General features: G+C 31.7%; 1 protein-coding gene across 1 annotated transcript in view; it reads right to left on the bottom strand.

The window, feature by feature from the left end:
- LOC139425900 (twitchin-like) overlaps positions 1-18,657 on the bottom strand; it is a 30,732-nt gene that overhangs the window by 2,786 nt on the left and 9,289 nt on the right. Inside the window, exons 8-22 of the mRNA XM_071182342.1 lie at positions 18,478-18,630; positions 16,776-16,821; positions 16,629-16,706; positions 16,448-16,553; positions 15,548-15,665; positions 13,385-13,557; positions 13,120-13,307; positions 11,516-11,693; positions 10,363-10,609; positions 9,143-9,375; positions 6,601-6,734; positions 5,213-5,372; positions 2,062-2,181; positions 1,783-1,980; positions 422-535 (exon numbers count right to left, since the gene is read on the bottom strand). Coding sequence (XP_071038443.1) covers positions 422-535; positions 1,783-1,980; positions 2,062-2,181; positions 5,213-5,372; positions 6,601-6,734; positions 9,143-9,375; positions 10,363-10,609; positions 11,516-11,693; positions 13,120-13,307; positions 13,385-13,557; positions 15,548-15,665; positions 16,448-16,553; positions 16,629-16,706; positions 16,776-16,821; positions 18,478-18,630 — 2,246 coding nt within the window. The remainder of the gene's footprint in view (positions 1-421; positions 536-1,782; positions 1,981-2,061; positions 2,182-5,212; positions 5,373-6,600; positions 6,735-9,142; positions 9,376-10,362; positions 10,610-11,515; positions 11,694-13,119; positions 13,308-13,384; positions 13,558-15,547; positions 15,666-16,447; positions 16,554-16,628; positions 16,707-16,775; positions 16,822-18,477; positions 18,631-18,657) is intronic.

The raw sequence follows: 18,657 nt of genomic DNA, 5'->3' as shown, positions 1-18,657 counted from the left end.
TATATATATATAGAGAGAGAGAGAGAGAGAGAGAGAGCGAATCTGCTTCAGAAAATGCCCCCCAGTTGACTAACCTTTTGAAATAATTACAATAGATAGTATAAGGTGGTTATAATTCTACCAAAAAACTTTAATAATTAAGCATCACATCCGATATATGAGGTCTTTTGCAACGAAATCGATAACTGCAGATATTAATTTTCGCAATGAATAGTTCTTCTAAAGACATTCCTTCGCAAAGCAAGGTTTCAATTTTAAATTATCTAGCATTTAATGTGCTTTAAAAGAGAAACTAACGAAAGCAACAAGTTTTGAAAAAATTGAAAGAAGGAAGGAAAGAAGTAAAATTTGATTTTATATGAAAAAAAAAAGAAAGAAAGAAAGAAATGCTATAATTTGTGCGAATAATGAATGATGATACCTTTGTCAGCGTCTTTTTCGACCTCAGCAGTGAAGGTCACCGGTTGATTTTCGTGTACAGTTTGGGATTCTGGAAATTTAGTGAAACACGGTCCTTTGACGGCTTCATTAGGAACTAAAAAATAAATAGATTCATTCAAATTGACACATTTTTAAAACTAATGAAGAAACATAAAGGGTTTTTTTTTAAATATTTTGTTTAGACATTTCGTTTAATAGAAATAAAAAGAGAGACAAGTTTTGCAACGAAATATTTAATTTTCGTTTAGATATTTTTTTTATAATAGAAAAAAGTAGAGAAGTATAAAGTCTTGAAACTTTTACCAATTTTGAATGAATCGATGACTTTTAGTATTAAAGATATGATATTTTTTAATCCACATTATATTCAGGGTATCTGCTCACCTGGAAAGTCATGAATTTCGGTATTGAACAAAATTTGTCATGATTTTAACTATTTTTGTTAAAGAAAATCATGGATTTAGGTCGCTGAAAAATCAAATTTTTAAACAATTTAAAAACCCCCCCCCCCCCATTTCATGGTGTTCGGAATATCTGAATTTTTAATAAAATCCCCACTCACAGTCATATTTTATTAAAATATAAAATGTTTTTATCATGTTCTTTAAAAGTTATGATGTTCTTTCTAAAAATGAAAGAAAAACATCATTTCTGGAGCGAATTATCTTTTAAACTTCTGTGATTTCAGAATTCTTGTTATTATATTTTTTTATTTTATCAATTTAAAATTTTAGCTGAAGCAAGCCAATCATTGGAGAATTTTTTTAAATTCTGAAATGAGAACAGAAAAATCAGGAGTATGAACAAGAAAAGTATCTTTAGAATATAATTCTGCAGAAAAAAATTATTTGCTTTCGTATTTTTTCAGCTATTTCATTTCTTCAACTCTTTCTTTACTCTGTTTTTTTTCTAAATTTAAAATGTTAAGCAAATATGAAGATGCAGAGTATAACAGTTTTGGTTTTACCTATCATTTCAATGAATGTTATTATAATGTTTTTTTAAATTTATTGTTGTGTTTTTGTCGGAGAAAATAGTAACTTGGTAATAGTAATAGTAAAGTCATGAATTTGAAAATCTAAAATGTGGCAGATACATTTTAAAGAAATATTTCTTATTTTTGAGGGGTCAAAAGGTACATTTATGTATGTGGATGCATTAGTGTCATAATAATAAAGTTTTGTTACCATTAGTATCAAAGTTTTGTAGAGTACCTTTTAATGATGGCAATTTTTGCCCTCACGTCGCAGCAATGTTTTCTGTCGTTTCAGCGTCGCTGTATCGAAACTACTGACTCGAATGTTTTAGGGAATTTTTCGGCTAAGAACAAAAATGTTTTACCTATAATGGATAGAGTGCAACTGCTGAAAGCTTCCCCTCCGTCATTAAAAACTTCACAAGTGTAGATTCCACTGTCTTCGGGAAAAAGTTCTGGAATTACTAATTTATACATTTCACCCACATTCTGGTATTGAAAGTCTTTACTGTTCTTTATCTCCTTCTCGTTATGCAACCACACAACTTCGAAGTCTGACGGACCTGAAAATGGAATGGAGAGTCAGTAAAAGGAACAAAAAACAATGCAGTGTTGGGGGGTATAACTTGAAGAGAGACACTTACATTTTACAGTGCAAGAGAGGGTCATTGGGTCACCGTCTTTTGCGACTTGACTGACCAGATGACTTGTGATTCTCGGAGGTTTACTTCCGCCTTCCTTCTTTTTCTTCTTATTTTCTTTGGCTGCTATAATTAGGAAAGTTTTTTTAGTTGATAGTTTTTATATGGCCCATTATCATTTTAAAAGTGGTCACACCAAGTTGGCTTNGGTCCGTTTTTATGAAAAGATATTTTGTGAAGGGTCCGTTAACGGACCCAAATTTCTTCTAAACAGACCCCTGCACATGCTTTACAACCACTAAATTTACCATGTTCCAGGGAGAGTAGTAAGATTTTTGAACAAAAAATAAGCATCTTTTAAGCACTCAAAAAATATTTTTAATCACTTCCCAAAAAAGTCATAATTAGGATTTGTGTAGTCATGAAAATTGTTTTTTCCCCCCATCATTTAAAGTTCTTAATTTATAAACATAAATCAATCAATTCAGAAACGTTTTCAAAAACTTTGCATAGTCATGATAAAATAACTAGTTTCTGTTAAATATTGCGGAGAAAATTAGGTAAATCATGCATTTTCTATCATTTAGAAGGACAATTTCTTTTTAAAAGATAGAAAATGAAGCACATTTAACAAAATAAAAAAAAGCCCCTTTAAAGGCTTTTATAAAGCGTAAATCAAAAATAAGCACACTTTTTAAAAATGCTGCGCACCTTCTATTCATTAGTTATTAAAACCTGAGCAACTCATTTCACTCATTATGTAAGTAAATACATTTTTAACAACTAATGAAAATATTTTGAACACATATATTAATTTTAACTGAATATCTTTTCAAGCCAGAAAGATTTGAGTATAAATACAGAAAGTATGGACATTATATTATTATATATTAATTTTATATATATTAATTATATATTATTAATTTTAACTGAATATCTTTTCAAGCCAGAAAGATTTGAGTATAAATACAGAAAGTATGGACATGTTGTGAAATTTTTTAGCTCATGTAACTAGCATTAAGGAAACTCCAATGGATGGGAATATCAATGTTTATCGATTTAATAGATGGCTTACATGGATATATTATTCGGCTGTTGGAAAAAACAATTGCCATTTATGCTTGCACATCGAACAAGCGATGGTTCTTACGAAACCCTATATCGACGACTGTAAATCATTCTAAAATAGTCTCCTCATCTGAATCGAAATTCATGAATGGTACTCAGCAGCTTTATTCATTGTTTGTGGTTGCTGTAAATTAAGTAAGTTCATAAGTTTTAACACATAGGGTGGGTCGGACTTTAACCAATCCACTATCTAACCTAGAATTTACTAGGCTTCGGGATGCAACCGATATTCAAGAAATGAATGTCAAACATTAATAAAATCTGATCGTAGGAATGATTATTTTGGCTGGGGTGTGACATTAGCTAAATACAATTTATCATCTCAAGAAATCAAAAGCTTTTGTGAATCCAACAAAAAGTGAATGAAGCACTTTCTCCTACTAACCCAGTTTAAGAATTAAATTTTTATTCATCGTCAGAAACTTATAATATTTATTTTCTCACTCTAAGAGCTCATTAAAAAGATTGTTTTGCTTCATTTTGCTACTTTTTAAAACAATTAATGACTGGCATATACTTAAATATTTCACGCTAAATTCTAACATGTCAAACATTTTTAAGAAATTTCAGAATTATTATAAGCAACATCTATGAATTTTATTATTAAGATAGTTCGTTGTTTTCGATGGTTAAAAATCAATTTTGTGAGTATAGAGTACTATAAATAAATAAAAAATGAGGTTTGCAGGTTTAAAAAAATTATCTTACTACACACACACACACAATATATATATATATATATGTATGTATATATACATATATACATATATATATACATATATACATATATATATATATATACATACATATACATATATACATATANTAAATCGCAAAATAAAAGAATTTAGAACAATCTTATGTAACTTAATCATTCAAGTACAGAATCGTGCAATGTTGCTTCTCTGCAAAGATTGCTTTAAGGCGGGAAAACATATTTCACTTAAAATGGCAAACGATTCTCTTCTCAAAATTTATTTCTTTTTTGGCAACACGCCAGATGATTGATTTTTTTATGAATAATTATCTTCTCTTGAATATTTTCCTATCTAATTTAAGCTGTCTTCCTTTTGTACTTGAAGATTAAATAATGCAAAAACATATCTTGTTAGTAGATTAGTTTTCGATGAAGGGGAAAAAAACTTTTGCTTTACAAAATCATTAATAAATTGCTCTATTTCAGCCTTTGGCTTCTTTAAACTAGATTTTTTTTTCCTATAACTTTTTTGGCGTTATTTGTTGTGTGCTAAGAAAATTTAATCAGTTTTTCGTTTTATTTATTTTCTTTTTAAAATGCAAATTGAATTGAATATTAGTACTTTGGTTTTTATAAGTAAACGAAGATTGTTTTTTTAATCAATTGATGATAATATGAGTGGTTTGTTTTTAAAAAGTTTTTTGTAGAGTTGTTGACAGTTCTCATTAACATTGTTTGACATTAAGTTTTTTAAAAAATATGCTTAACACTTATATAATTTTATTAAATGTATTATTCTAACTTTAGATTTGTATATTCTAGTGTAAAAGGGGTTACTGTTAATTTTAACACTTTTAATATTTTTTTTAATTCAAGTGATTATGCATGATTGCATGTGAACCTTTACTCCTGTCATCTTTTAAGCCGAGTGCGTGTAAGTGCATTACATCAGATGAGGGATATATTTGGAAATACATTAAATAGAAAAACAATACTCATTTCTCAAATTATGTTTAAACGTTTCATTGTTGCAAAGACGTTCTTTTTCCTCTCTCGTTGCATGCAAGATTGTAACTGGATTTTTTTTCTTCTTTTTTTGCAGTGTGTGTTTTGTCTTTCAAATTAAACAAAATAAAATTTCATAAAAATAATATTTTCAGGAGTATTTGATGAAAAATATTTTATTTAATGTTGATTTCAGTTCCAATTTAGAAATGAAAAAAGGATAACGATTGATAAAACCTACTCCGATATTTTTAATTTATATAATTATATATATATATATATATATATATATAGAGAGAGAGAGAGAGAGAGAGAAATTCTTACGTAACAAAACAGTTAATTTTGCAACTGTTGAAGTTGTTCCCAGGGAATTGGTCGCTTTGCAGGTGTAGGTTCCTTCATCTTCCGGGAAGACTTCACCTATTGTTAGTGTGGCCACTTTATTCTTGTACTTCAAGTCAATGATGTCCGAAGAATGCAATGGCTGAAAATTGAAATATATTGATTAGTGCAAAAATCTATTCTACAAACAATCGATATCGAGGTTTCAAAACAGAAAAATTTTTTTACTTTGTAAGTTTTCTTTTATACAAATCGTACATTATAATGCATATATTCTTTCAGTGAAGACATTTCGTTATAAAAGTGTTTTTCTTCTTATGTATATTAATTATAGGATGCCTATATTAATAATCAAAATTTTGATTAGACTACCTTGAAGTTATGAATACTGAAAAAATGTTGCAGAAACAAACTCCATTTGAATAGTTTTGAGGCTTTAGTTTTATCGTTTCAAAAACTTTTTGTAACAAAACTGTCAAAGAAGGTAATTTATGAGAAACAACACTTATTTTGCAGATTTTCTCCTTTTGAGAAAACCTAATGCATAAAAAAAAAATTTTTTTTTCCGATTTATTTACTAACACCCTACTAGTTGAGACGAATAATAGAACACTTGATTACTGTCGGTTAATAACACATCTAATGAATATTTTTTCGAACCCTAAAGAGAGGGTCCCAAATACAGTTTGGACCGTTCATTTCATTTTAATCGATATTCAGTTATGAAATTCGTTTATCCAATAATAATTTCTTTCAAAAACTAATTTTTAATTTTCACTTATTATTATTATTTGAGTGTCACAAAATTCTTGGAAAAAGTCACGCTTTCTTACACGAGGTTAAGAAATTTTTTCATTTCAAGAGCTTCTTGAATTGATAAAAAATTTGGGTGCTGTAATAACATTGCATTCATCAAATTTGATGAACATATCAAACAAATAAAATACCAGTATATCTCATTATTACACTATCATTATTAATATAGACTAATATATTGAGCTAATGTAAAATATTAGACTTATAATATATTACAATAATATAAAATGCATTCAATGAACTTAAAATGAATTGAATAATTTCTCTAAATGAAGAAGTATTATTCAAAAAATAAATAAAATGTCTTTTAAGAAGGTCATGAAAATTTTTTGAGCGTTTGTGAATTTGTTTCCTCTGATAGATACCCTGCTTTTTATTATTTTATTTAATAATAGTCGAAAAACGTTTGCTTTTCAAGGTATACAAACTTCTGCATAGTTTTGAAAAACATAATTTTAAATGGCCAAATTTTGAATATGATTAGAGTAAATGAATCGATACGGTTGATTTGTGCTCACCGTATGCATTGAGCAATTTCACCACAAATGACTTACTTCTTTATTTTTGAACCATTCCACCTGTGGATCAGGATCTCCGATAAGAACACATTTGAGGGTGAGGGGATCTCCATCTTTCACTTCTGTGTCTGTCAGTCCCTCCTTAAATGAGGGAGCTGTGTCATCGGGAACTACAAAAACACAATCTATTTCAATACACTCATCCTTTAACACAATTCATTTTAGAAACTTTTGGAACTAAGTCATTTTTGATTTATAAAAGAACTGCTTCTTTTTTGAAAATACAAAGTTTCACCAAAAGTTCATTACAATTGAAAATATAATTATAGGGGAGAGTGGGGTCAATTGTAACAGGGTACGATTGTAACAGAGCAAAAATTTCGAGTGTCGGGTTCTAGATTTGTTTCCTAGGTGGCGCACAAGGTGTATCTAATAAATCTACTTGTACACACCAGCTGGCAACCATTTTTATGTACTTTTGAAAGAGTTACATCACCAAAGATATTTTCACGCTACGTAAGTACTTTTTTTGGTATTAGAATATTATATTGTAACAAAGTAATTTTGTTTAAGCAAATAAAAATTATTAACCGAATATCTAAGTGAACACCTTAATTAACATTTCAATAAAAAAAATTTGTTTTGTTAATTAACTAGCATTGTTTTTAANATTTTAATACACTCATTCTTTAACACAATTCATTCATTTTAGAAACTTCTGTCATTTATAAAAGAACTGCTTCTTTTTTGAAAATACAAAGTTTCACCCAAAGTTCATTACAATTGAAAATATAATTAATTATATTCATAACAGAACAGATGAATGAATTTATTAAATATTACGTACAGTTTTGTTGTGACAATTAATTTCTCTTTTATTTGTATTTAAATACAGACAAACCCCCGCTATAGTGAACTCCCGGATAGAGTGAACAAAATGTTCGCTATACACATATAATGTAATTTTTTGCAGATAAGAGTGAACCAAAAGATGAGATAAATTGGATGTTTCTGTCTCTGACTTATTCTCTTCATTTTTCGGTCATTTTGAAATTTCTACACACACCGATTTTTAAAACCATCTATTGAGGAGTGGAATGTAGCCATAAGCATTTTTTCTTTATTGCTTCTTCTATCTCATAGTTTCTCATCCCTCCATTTTTTGTAAACAAGACGAAGAGTCATAAAAAAAAGAACACATTTTTTGTGACTCCATATTGCTTTTTTAAATCATTTTTGCATTTCTTTTCATGAATCATTCATTTAATTAATGTGTCATTAAAAGTTCGGAAAAATGAGTTTTTTGCAGTACAGCGAACCCTTGAAGATTCCCAGACTGTGTAACATTTTATCACAAATGTGATTCTAAAGCAGAGTCTCTCAGCCAATTTGCACTTAAACAACAACACTTGATCGTAATAGTAGTTGTCTTCTTGTTCTTGATAATTAAAATGGCACACTGTATCGGAGAAGTAATTGTTTGTGAAGATATACTACGCGGGCTGTTTCTTTAAGAGCCGTTTTGTTGCGAAAAGTGGATGTCGCAACGATTGATTTGTCCTTTGGAACAACTGTGTAGGTCAGTCTTTAAAATGCCCGCCACGAACGGGATACAGTCGGTGATGCGCAAAAAAAGCATACATTCACTCCCAGATTTGTGAGGGAATTTCGTTACTCTATGACAATGAATCTCTCCGTAACCAAGTTTTATTGGACCACCCTTCCCTACAGCCGCGCTGACTTTGGATGAATAAACCACTCTTGTTTGTCTAAAGTAACAACTCCCCTAGCCATTCGTCGGGACTCGCGGCGGTGACTATGGTAACGAGGTATAGGGGAAGCCAGGGCAAGATGGACCGCTTAAGGAAACTTGGTTTAAAAAATAGTAAACTAGAGCAATTTTGTATCTTTTATATTGTAAACATATAGTGGGAAGATTGCTCTTACATTTCTCATACGGAAAATAAATAAATAATAAAGTTCAATAATAATAACTTAACATAAACAAAAATAGAACATTGTCCCATCTTGCCCGGGCTACCCGGGCAAGATGGGACACATAATTATATTTCAAAAATCACAGAAATTAATGTCAGAATAAAAGAATAATCGACAAAAAAACGTTCCTAAACATCACAGTTACTGCATAAGAAGCGGCCAAAACCGGAATAAGCACAGCACGCTTCATGAGCCCATTCTAAGCAATCTGAACATTGAATCCAGTCTTCAGTAGTAGTAAGTTATATTTGCTAGCTAATATTTTTTGCTGTGGTTAATATTACCTTATTTTTTTATACTTTTTGCCAAATCCGGAGAGTTTGATTTTCATTTTACACTTTTATTCTACTTTGGCTGTCCTATCTTGCCCTAAACTATTTCAAGTAGGGGTGAGGAGTCATTGTTTAGAACAGGTTTGGGCTCGGTTCGGTGAGAGAAAGGGAATCTTCTGTCAATTGTGTTATCCCTAGAGTGAAGAGAAGCTACCCTCCCTGAAATGCGCCATTCTTGTTTCCATAGCAACAATGGCGGGGGGAGTTCTTACCGTAGACAAATTATACATTCCAAAATAAAAACTTACTTTCGAGCTCTCTGGTAGAAGTTCTTGATCTGACAGTCTCTTCCCCTCCTCCCTCTGTTTTCTTCTTTCCGTAGGGTTTCTGCGTCCTCTTTGTTGTAGACGATGACGACAAGGAGTCTTTAGATGACGACAAGTAGTCTTTAGATGACGACAAGTAGTCTTTAGATGACGAAAAGTAGTCTTTAGATGACGACAAGTAGTCTTTAGATGATGATGATGATTGCTTGTTATAACTACTGTTAGAAGAAACATTCAATTAAGTGTAAGAAAGTTGCTTAGACAAGAAACATTTTTTTAACATTGGCAATTTGTAAAAACAACTTAATAGTAAATGATGATTAACTATTAAGTTGTACTTCTGTTATGGTTTGAAAGTTGTACTAAGTGCGTAAAATAATTATAAATAAAACATTTTAATTACTAATGAATAATGTAACAAGAGTTCAAGTCTGTTAAAGTATTTTTTTTAATGTAGTAATTATTTAATGAAGTAATTATTTAATTTTTTTCGGTGAGTCATTATTTTATTCAGAAGTGAAATCAAGTTTTAAGATATTAACAGTTAGTTTTAAGGTAGATTGTTTAAACTATATAAGGTATATATAGTTTAAAGAATTTCAAAAAATCAACTGTATAAATGAAAAAGACAAAATATCAGCAAAAATGTTCAAATCGTTTCTGAGTATTTGAGCATTTCAAAAAAGATTTATTTCAAAATTTTTTTTTCAAAAGCTATTTGATTGATTCCATTTTGATTTAAGATATTTTAACTTAAAATGACATAATTACATCCATTTTTTATAATTACGAAATTGAATAATAAGAATGATAAGACATGGTACTTTTTTATATAGAATATCTTCAGTTAAATTTATAAATAATTCAAAACATTTTACCATTCTCTCGTGGGGAATGATCTTATAAAACACACAGCCAGTGAGAAGCCATTAGGTATAACGATAGGAACTTAGTGTATGCAAAAGATGCTGGTTCATCGTTATTTGGATGAGAGCTAAAAATATGTTTTGCATTATCTTTTACGTAAAGCCACCAGCAGGGACAAAAAATAATAATTTTATAGCTTGTGTTGGTCTTTGTGTATGATTTTGAAGTACTGATTCACTCATAATTACACTTCTTCTTGATTTTTTACTGTCTTCTCAATCTTTTAACATCTTTATTGTAACGTGAGATTAGTTAAGAGAAAAGATGATACTTACGATGATGATTCATATTTGTTGGAACTGTATTTGCTGGAACTGTATTTGCTGGAACTGCTGCTATAATTGTTGGAACTATATTTGCTGGAATAGTCTGTTGTGCTTGAATAGTCTGAAGTGCTGTACTTGTTTTTGGACACAGAGGATGCTCTGTAAGAAGTGTCTCGCATGGGGGAAGGTCTATAAGGTGAAGTGGTGGAAGGGGGAAGCAGGAGGAGGGGCGTTTTTTGTGGGGGACCTTTGCGATCTGAAATAAAATCAATAATACTTCAATAGTCAGCTTTAAATCAAGTTTATCTTGGGTCTTGTCTTTAGATGCAATAGGGCCCGGCAAGAGAAGAAATGCTCTTTTGCAGGGCTTAATATTGGATACACTTTTTTGATTTTAAATTTTAGTTGTAAGGTGCGCAGCTTCTTACATCATTTTACAGAATCTAATTTTACATGGCAAAATACCAAATTTCAATAGTTCCTGAGTTAATTGAATTTCAAAAAAGTCAGCCATTTCTCAAGACCCATTTCACTCACATTTTGTATTTTACGTTTTTACTCATTCTGTGGATTGAAAGATTCTATATTATTTTTGTTTCTTCTAGAAATGAAATTAAAATGATTCGATTATGTTTGTTTGATCCGTTTTCACTGTCTTACTGTGAAACTCATTCAACAACGAACCACCTGTAGCAAAAATGTATTTCCTCTTCCAAAATACTTATTTTTTTTTATTTCAGGGTGCGTAGCCAAATTATTCAACAAAAAATGAGCACCTTTCAAGCAGTTTCCAAGTACTCAAAAATTATTTTTAAGCGCTTTAAAAAAATCATAGTTAGGCAATTGACGGTTTTATCTTGTTTTAACAGTCATGTCCAAAAAAAAAAAATTATGGCATTGTTTTTGACAACTGTCAAAAATCCTGAAGTTTTGAATCATGTAACGAATGGCGTTTTCATACGCTACGGATTGACAATAAGTCGAAGTAGATTGGGGTTGAATTAATTAAAAAAAAGTCGAATAGAACAATGCTAACTGTGTCTTTTTGCATAGTTCGTAGCGAAAATCAAGATGGTAAAGAAAAACTATCATTTTCAAAAAGGGAAACCTCTTAAAAACACCCAATGATCAACGGAAAGAGAAGAGAAAAAAAAAGTGGTACCTTCTACTTGTACATGGCACCAAGTCTCATCTTCTCCCAATGCATTTGTCGCTCTACAACTGTATCTTCCTGAATCTTCAACAGTGCAACCCACAATCTCCATGGTAACCACTCCATCAGCGTGACTGCAGTTATAGTCAAACTTGTTCAGCTCCTTACCGTCTTTAAACCATTTCACCTACAAACAACAACAATAACATTTCAACGAAATATCTTGGTTCCTTGCGTCTCTCAATTTAAAATATAATGTAGTAAAAAATCGGCCTTCTTAATTTGTTTACAATTTTACTCATTTAAATTCGTTTTGAATCTGGTACTCTTAGAGCTCCATCCGGTTTACACACGGTCAGACATTCTTGCATTTTATTATATGCATCGATTGCCCTTCTCGATGGATTGACTTTATTAGATCACACAATTTTATCACAACATTATTCAGTATTATCTAGCATATGGCTGTTTTCTCAAGGCAACTCCTAATATTTAACCACAGTCAAGCTGCTGTCATCGAGGGACCGTAAGTTAAATCATACGGAGAAGACAACTTGGCGTCACTAGAAGCCCACGCTAAACCCGGCCGGCCGACCAGATCACCCCCAGAGGCATTTATCAAAGAATTACCAAAATTTACATTTGATGCATGTGGGGCCGGGATAGCCTGGTCGGTAGGGCGCTGGGCCCATATCCGAGGTCGGGGGTTCGATCCTCGCCGGCCGGTGTAGTAAATGGTGACTGATGCACGTTAAATCTGTCGAGTCTCAAAGTCCTCCATGTTCCCACAACAAATCAATACCTCTGGGGGTACTGATCCAGGAGTTTCCTTGTCTTCTGGATTGGTTCAAAATTACAAGGATACGGAGTTGAACGTAAGTAGTCGTAAACCCATGAAATTGGGTCGGCTGTTCAACGACGGATATAAAATAAAAAATAAAATTGATACATGTGGAATGGCATCCACAAAAAGGAAGAAAAAAAGTGAACACATAATTTAAATCCCAGCAAACGTCCATCTTATATGACCAAAGCCGATGATGGAGCGTTGTTTTGTAATGGGCAAGAAGTTTGAACATATCAGTCTATAAGTTTAAAATAGGATACGTAAAATACAAAGTCCAAATAAGAAAAATGACACCAAAATTGAAATCACACTATCGTTAAAGTAAACCGAATCAAAAATTAAAAGATTAAAAGCAAACTGAGGTAAGATAGCAGCCATAAGGTAAGATAGATAAAAAACTACTCATCTGGTTGCCTGTAAAGTTAAAAGGAATACAGTTACTTAAAATATCAATAGGGGCATTTAGGTAAAATGAAAAGGTACGAGGTTAAAAAAAAAACCTAAGTAAAATGGTCCATTCGGTAAAATACCACACATGGTAAGTGTCATCAATAAGTAAAAATAGTTGGTAAAACCAAGGTGGGTGATACAATTTGGCAGAGCGGAACCCAGCATGGGCAATTTAAAAGGTTAAAATGACGGAATAGTGTATAGGGGTCGTCAGAAGTCACGATATCTTCCGAGCACTGCTTCATTCTATTTCTAATGGATTTTTTTTCTTTGTCGTTAGAAATCTCTTTATAAAAAATGCACAGTCAATACTCACGTTTGGTGTGGGTTTCCCTGCGAGGCAACACAAGAGCTTGCAGACGGATCCGCTTTGCATGCATCGTGGCCTGAGTTGGAATGTGAAGCAAGGACTTCTATCGGCAGGCTCCTCCCACAATTTATGTAGAGGTGCACGCCTCCTGATCGGTTCGTCCAGTTTGACGTGAGGAATTTTGACTGGCAGAGCTGTATAGATAGAGAGACATTTATTAGACAAGAATAATTGAAAGATATTTCAAATGGAGGATAAAAAGAGACCTTACCCTGTACATTGAGGAACACGGGTTCTTCCCTAAATCCATAAATATTCTCCGCACGAATGATGTATTCTCCCCGATCTTCAGTCTTGCAACGATTCAGTGTGAAATGATAATCATCGTTTTGATATCTTTTCATGTATTTCACACTCTGCTTCAGTTCAAAATTATCTCGGTGCCTGCAAAATACATAAGTGCGTTCAAAACATTGTTTTTATGATTGTTTCTTTTTCTTTCTTCTATTTACCATATTTATGTAAGGAATTTCCTTACTAACAAGCAAGTCAATTCCTACTTAGGTCAACAAAGACAATATTTACTTTAGTCACTTTTTTCTCTCCTATAAAACTAAAATTGATTCATTAAACTCAATTAGGAATTAATTAATTACGCTGTTGAATTGATATTTTTCTACTGGGAGCTACCTAAACGTCTAAAAAACGTTTAAGTGTTTTAATTTTATGTTTAAGTGCTTTTTTNGGTAGAATTCTTCTACATAAGTACAATACTATGTCTTTGATGATAAAATACTATGTCTTTGATGATAATATATTATGTCTTTGTGCTAGAACACTGTGTTCATTGGCGAGCGAGCGCAGCGTGCCATGGTTCACGGCGTGAACCACATAGGATTGCGTAGCAATTCTCGGGAGATGGCGAGCGTTAGCGAGCAGGGGGCGGAGCCTCCTAGTAGTAGGAACATATAGAGTAAATGTTATTGTTGAATTTTGGTGCAAAATAAAAAAATTCACAATGAATAACATTTGTTCTCATTAATGGAATTGTGCATACTAATATATATTCTTAAAGGTTGCATGAGAAAGTGTATCAATGGAGATATACTTTCTCATACAATAAATATGTATAATTTTTAGGAAGATTTATATTTTTGACCCTCACAATAGAAATAATATCTGCAACTCAGAAAAATAGTCGCCATAGTTTCTCTCAGTCCAAACTTTTAGTATTAATTCAACCTTGTATATCCAGGCAAAAAAGTAGGCCATTCATCTGACTAAAACAGTTACTACAATCAATTATATTATCGTTTATAATTCTATTATTATGGCTCTTATTCATAATGAAGGTCAGTATTGGAAAGCTTAGTTGGAAACAGAATTTTTTGTTCGATTTAAGATCAGATGTCTAATATATTGCACAGCTTTAGTAGAAAACTCGCAGCAACATTAGTCTCCGCAAAGTTGACTGGAATATTTGAGTAGTCTCTTTAAGTAAAGATATTTTGAACACAAATAAACCTATTAGCAAATATTGTTTTAACCTTATCTACCGATATTTCAACCTCAGAACAAACATTGTCTTCAAAGATATTCATAATGGATCAACACATAACTCCCGGAATAGCATTATTCTAGTCTAACGCAAGCATAAATAGGATATTAAAATAAACAAATAGTTTCTGATTGTTTCTTTTTTTTAAATATGGCCTCGAAAATGTAGTTAGAAACATTTAGTCGGCCAGAATTATTTGAATATCCGAAAGATTCTTTAAAAGTTGCTATAGCTATAAAAAACTCTAATCATATTAACACTTTATTAGCACATAATTAGTTTTGGAAAAAACATTTATGCAAAAATAAACTTTTATAATTGCATTTTTTTACTTTCGAATTTAATAATGATAAAAAAAAACATATTTTAATTGTAAGGTATGCAAATTTTTATTTTACTTTATACTATGTTTTTTTTTAAATGACAAAAACCAAAATTGAAACAAAATCGATCAAATAATTTTTAAATATTAAAATGCTTAAAAAATAACTTAAAATTTTATTTTTCCAGAATTAATTGACCAATATCGATTGCTCAAAATTTGGGCTTTGTCAATTTTTCATACAAGCTTCACCTGCATTTATTTTTACAGATTTTTAAATGGGGTAAATACTATTCAGCCTCCAAAGTTGGAATACCACTAAAAAACTTATAAAAGTTAAAAAATTAATTTAAAAAAAATAAATTAGCATAAAACTAAAAAAGAAGTTATGTAGTATGCTCCCCATTCATCAATGACTACAATTTCTCATGGTATACTAAAAAAAAAACGTTTAACTATATTAAGATAAATAATTCCATACACAAAAGAAAAGAAACAAGTGTACTACAATAATTATTTGAAAATTGTAAGTGTTTCTATGCAAAAACTGTTACCATGTTACAGTTGCAGGGAATGCTGCAATAATTCTGCAAAAGAACTTGGCTGCTTGACCTTCGTAGGCAAAAGTGCTCTGCGGCCTTATCACAAATCTTGGAACGGCTTGACGGCGATCTGAAAACAATAACAATTGCAGAATTACTTTATTTGCAATAACTTGAAAATGTGTGCATTGTTATGATAGAATTTGGAAGAAAAAAAACACAACATAATTATTAGAATACTACACATAAATTTTTCGCATTTTTCCACCTTAACGATCCTGCTTTTTCCATCCCATGTGTTTGCAACATTTGCTATCTTTTTGAAGGACATCTTCATTTCATTGTTTTTTAAGTAATAGACAAGCGTTTGATAAAAATTCTTCATATGATGTAATATTTGTTAAAATCTTTGATGGAAGGAGGATCATCTGACTTGTTACGAGGATTGAAATCTAATGTAGATGTTCTGTTTCAGTTGTGACTCTATTCACAATGTCAAACAATATTCTTTAGATTATTCACATCTCTAATGCATTCTTGTTTATTTAAACCCGAAGATGAAACCATTTGAATAAAAAGGTTTTATAACAATTCTGCTTTTTTTTAAGCTTTATCACGAGCATTTAGTACCAGAAAATAACGTGGAATACATTTAATTTTATTCCTCGGTTGAGAAAGCATAGCAGGTCAACCAAAAGAATGAACCCTGTATAGCAGAATGGTTGTAGTTGAAGATTGTTTATTGGAGGATAGCTTTTGTTTTGCTGTACAAAGCTGTTATTGGAGGGCTAGAAAAAATAATATTTTCTCGAAGTTTCTGCTGATACATTTTGATATGGACTGTACACTACTTTCATATACATAACAATTGATCTATCAAGAAATTATAAATGTGCATGAATGGTTACTCACCAAATGAGAATTCTCTAATTTTGTATCGTTCCTCTTGAAGTTTTCTGAGGCAACTGTAATTGGAAATGTGGCCCAAAGGAACGGCACAAGAGAACCAATAATCGCCCTGAATGAAAGAAGAGAGTGAATATCGAGAGACAGGAATGGAACATAGTATTTTAGAAAGGGAAAATATACTCACATATTTGGCACGTATCTGGTCCCTGAATTTAATGTATCTGCTTCTGTCTATGGGTGATTTGGAGGCATCCATTTCTCCCTGAGAGAGAGAGAAAATTAATACAAAAAAAAAATGAATGGGCAGAGAAAATAAAAAAAGGACAAATACCTTCAACCATGGGTGTTCCAGGCATTCATGCGCTGTCATTCTTTTCCTAAATATAAATACATTACTTTAGGTAACTCAAATAATAATCCCCAAATAACATTATAACTGGTAATATATTACTTTCGATTTTCTCAGATAATTTTTAAATTGAAAACATCAAGCGGCTCCACAGCAATGTTTATGACTAAAAATATCAAGTCCGAAATGGAATACCCTAGTCAAGAAAGGAAATCGTCGGAGTATACATCACATCGCTTCTTGTATGCAGAGATTACATAGTTGATGCAAAATATGCTTTGGTATTTAGTCCATCGGACTAACCATGAGAGGTTTCCGTACCTCCATTTTGCGCTGATTAGTTTCGCTTACCTTTAAACAGGTGATTAGGATTAAGAAGTTGAAAAATATCCATTTGAGTGGATTGGCTGGTCAATGCGAAAAAATTGTAAAACCTACATTGTTAAGAAAAGGCGAGTCGCGTAACTAATTGCGTAGTTTGAAAAACGGCTTGAAAAACGGTTTTTATAAATTAAAAAGTGTCCGATTTGTATGAAACAGGTCATTTTCTTATTCTTATTTTTATAAGTCTAAATATATGTTTAGACATATACACGAATTCCACACAAAATTATATTCGTCAAAAACTATTAAGAAATCGTCTATGAAAACAAGCACACGTTTATAAAAGAGTCAAAAAGAATTATGCGAGAATAAAAGCAAGAGACGCTCAAATTCTGTCACTTATGATTGCTCTTCCATTATACTATGAAATGACCGATGAATGTTGACAATCACATTGTCGCTTTGGAAAATGTTCGAAATGTATCTAGTACGTGACCCGGTATGCCCTACATCAAAGTTATTTTAAGGTTCAGTGCCACTACCCGGTATACATTTAACATTGGTGTTTCTCTTAATCTATCCTCACCAGATATCAAAGTGTCGAATAAATATAATAATGCCAACGAATACATTAATATCAAATCGGTTATAACAAATATTTCGGACATTCACTATAACGGTTATAGGATTGCTGACCGGTCGAAAGTCGACATTCTCTCGACTTCCGTCATTCACGGTAGCATATATACTCTTTGAATATGCTTATTGGTCTAAACGGCATTTCAATTTCAAATTTTATTGAAATATTAAAACATTTTAATGCATCTCTTTTGATTCCTTTAAATGAATTCAGTACTCCTTGAAAAGTTCAAAGTTGAATTTATTTTTCTTCCAATGCCCACCTGGAGAATGACCTTTTGTCATACAGGCAGCTGAAGGGGAGATTTGTTGGCCACTCTTTCAGAGGCACCCTATTAGGTGGGCCAAAGTTGCTCCCACAGTAAGGACAGAGATGGAAAGAACATCCATGCCTTGCCCGGGATTCGAACCCAGAACCTTTCTGATGCAAAGCCAGTTCCCTGTCCCCTACACAGGCCGGTCGGCTCAAAGACGAATTACAAACGGCTATTTAACACATCCCGTGAGAAGTATTTATAATAACAGGTTATGAAGGACACGGGGCTTAATGTGTTAAATATGAATGCAAAACCAGATTTTTAGCATCTAATAGTTCCATTAAAGTAAATTGATTTTTAAAAAATGTTGAAATTCATAAAATTAAAAGAAGTCTCAGTTGAGTTTATTGTCTCAAAATACATGAAACTCGTATAAAAAAAAAAGGTAGAAAATGAATTCTTACTCTTTGCTTCGTTGAAGAAGCTTACGAATAAAATCTTTTCCTTCATCTGACACTTTCGAAAATGCTTCCACATCAAAGTCCCAATCACATGCTCGAACATTCTTCAAGGTTTCAATATCGTTTTCACCAGAGAAAGGAGATAAGCCACTCAATCTAAAATTACACAATATTTTTTTCAAA

Source organism: Parasteatoda tepidariorum, chromosome 1 (assembly GCF_043381705.1).
Source record: "Parasteatoda tepidariorum isolate YZ-2023 chromosome 1, CAS_Ptep_4.0, whole genome shotgun sequence".
Taxonomy (NCBI): domain Eukaryota; kingdom Metazoa; phylum Arthropoda; class Arachnida; order Araneae; family Theridiidae; genus Parasteatoda; species Parasteatoda tepidariorum.
This window is presented reverse-complemented; position numbering and strand designations above follow the sequence as displayed.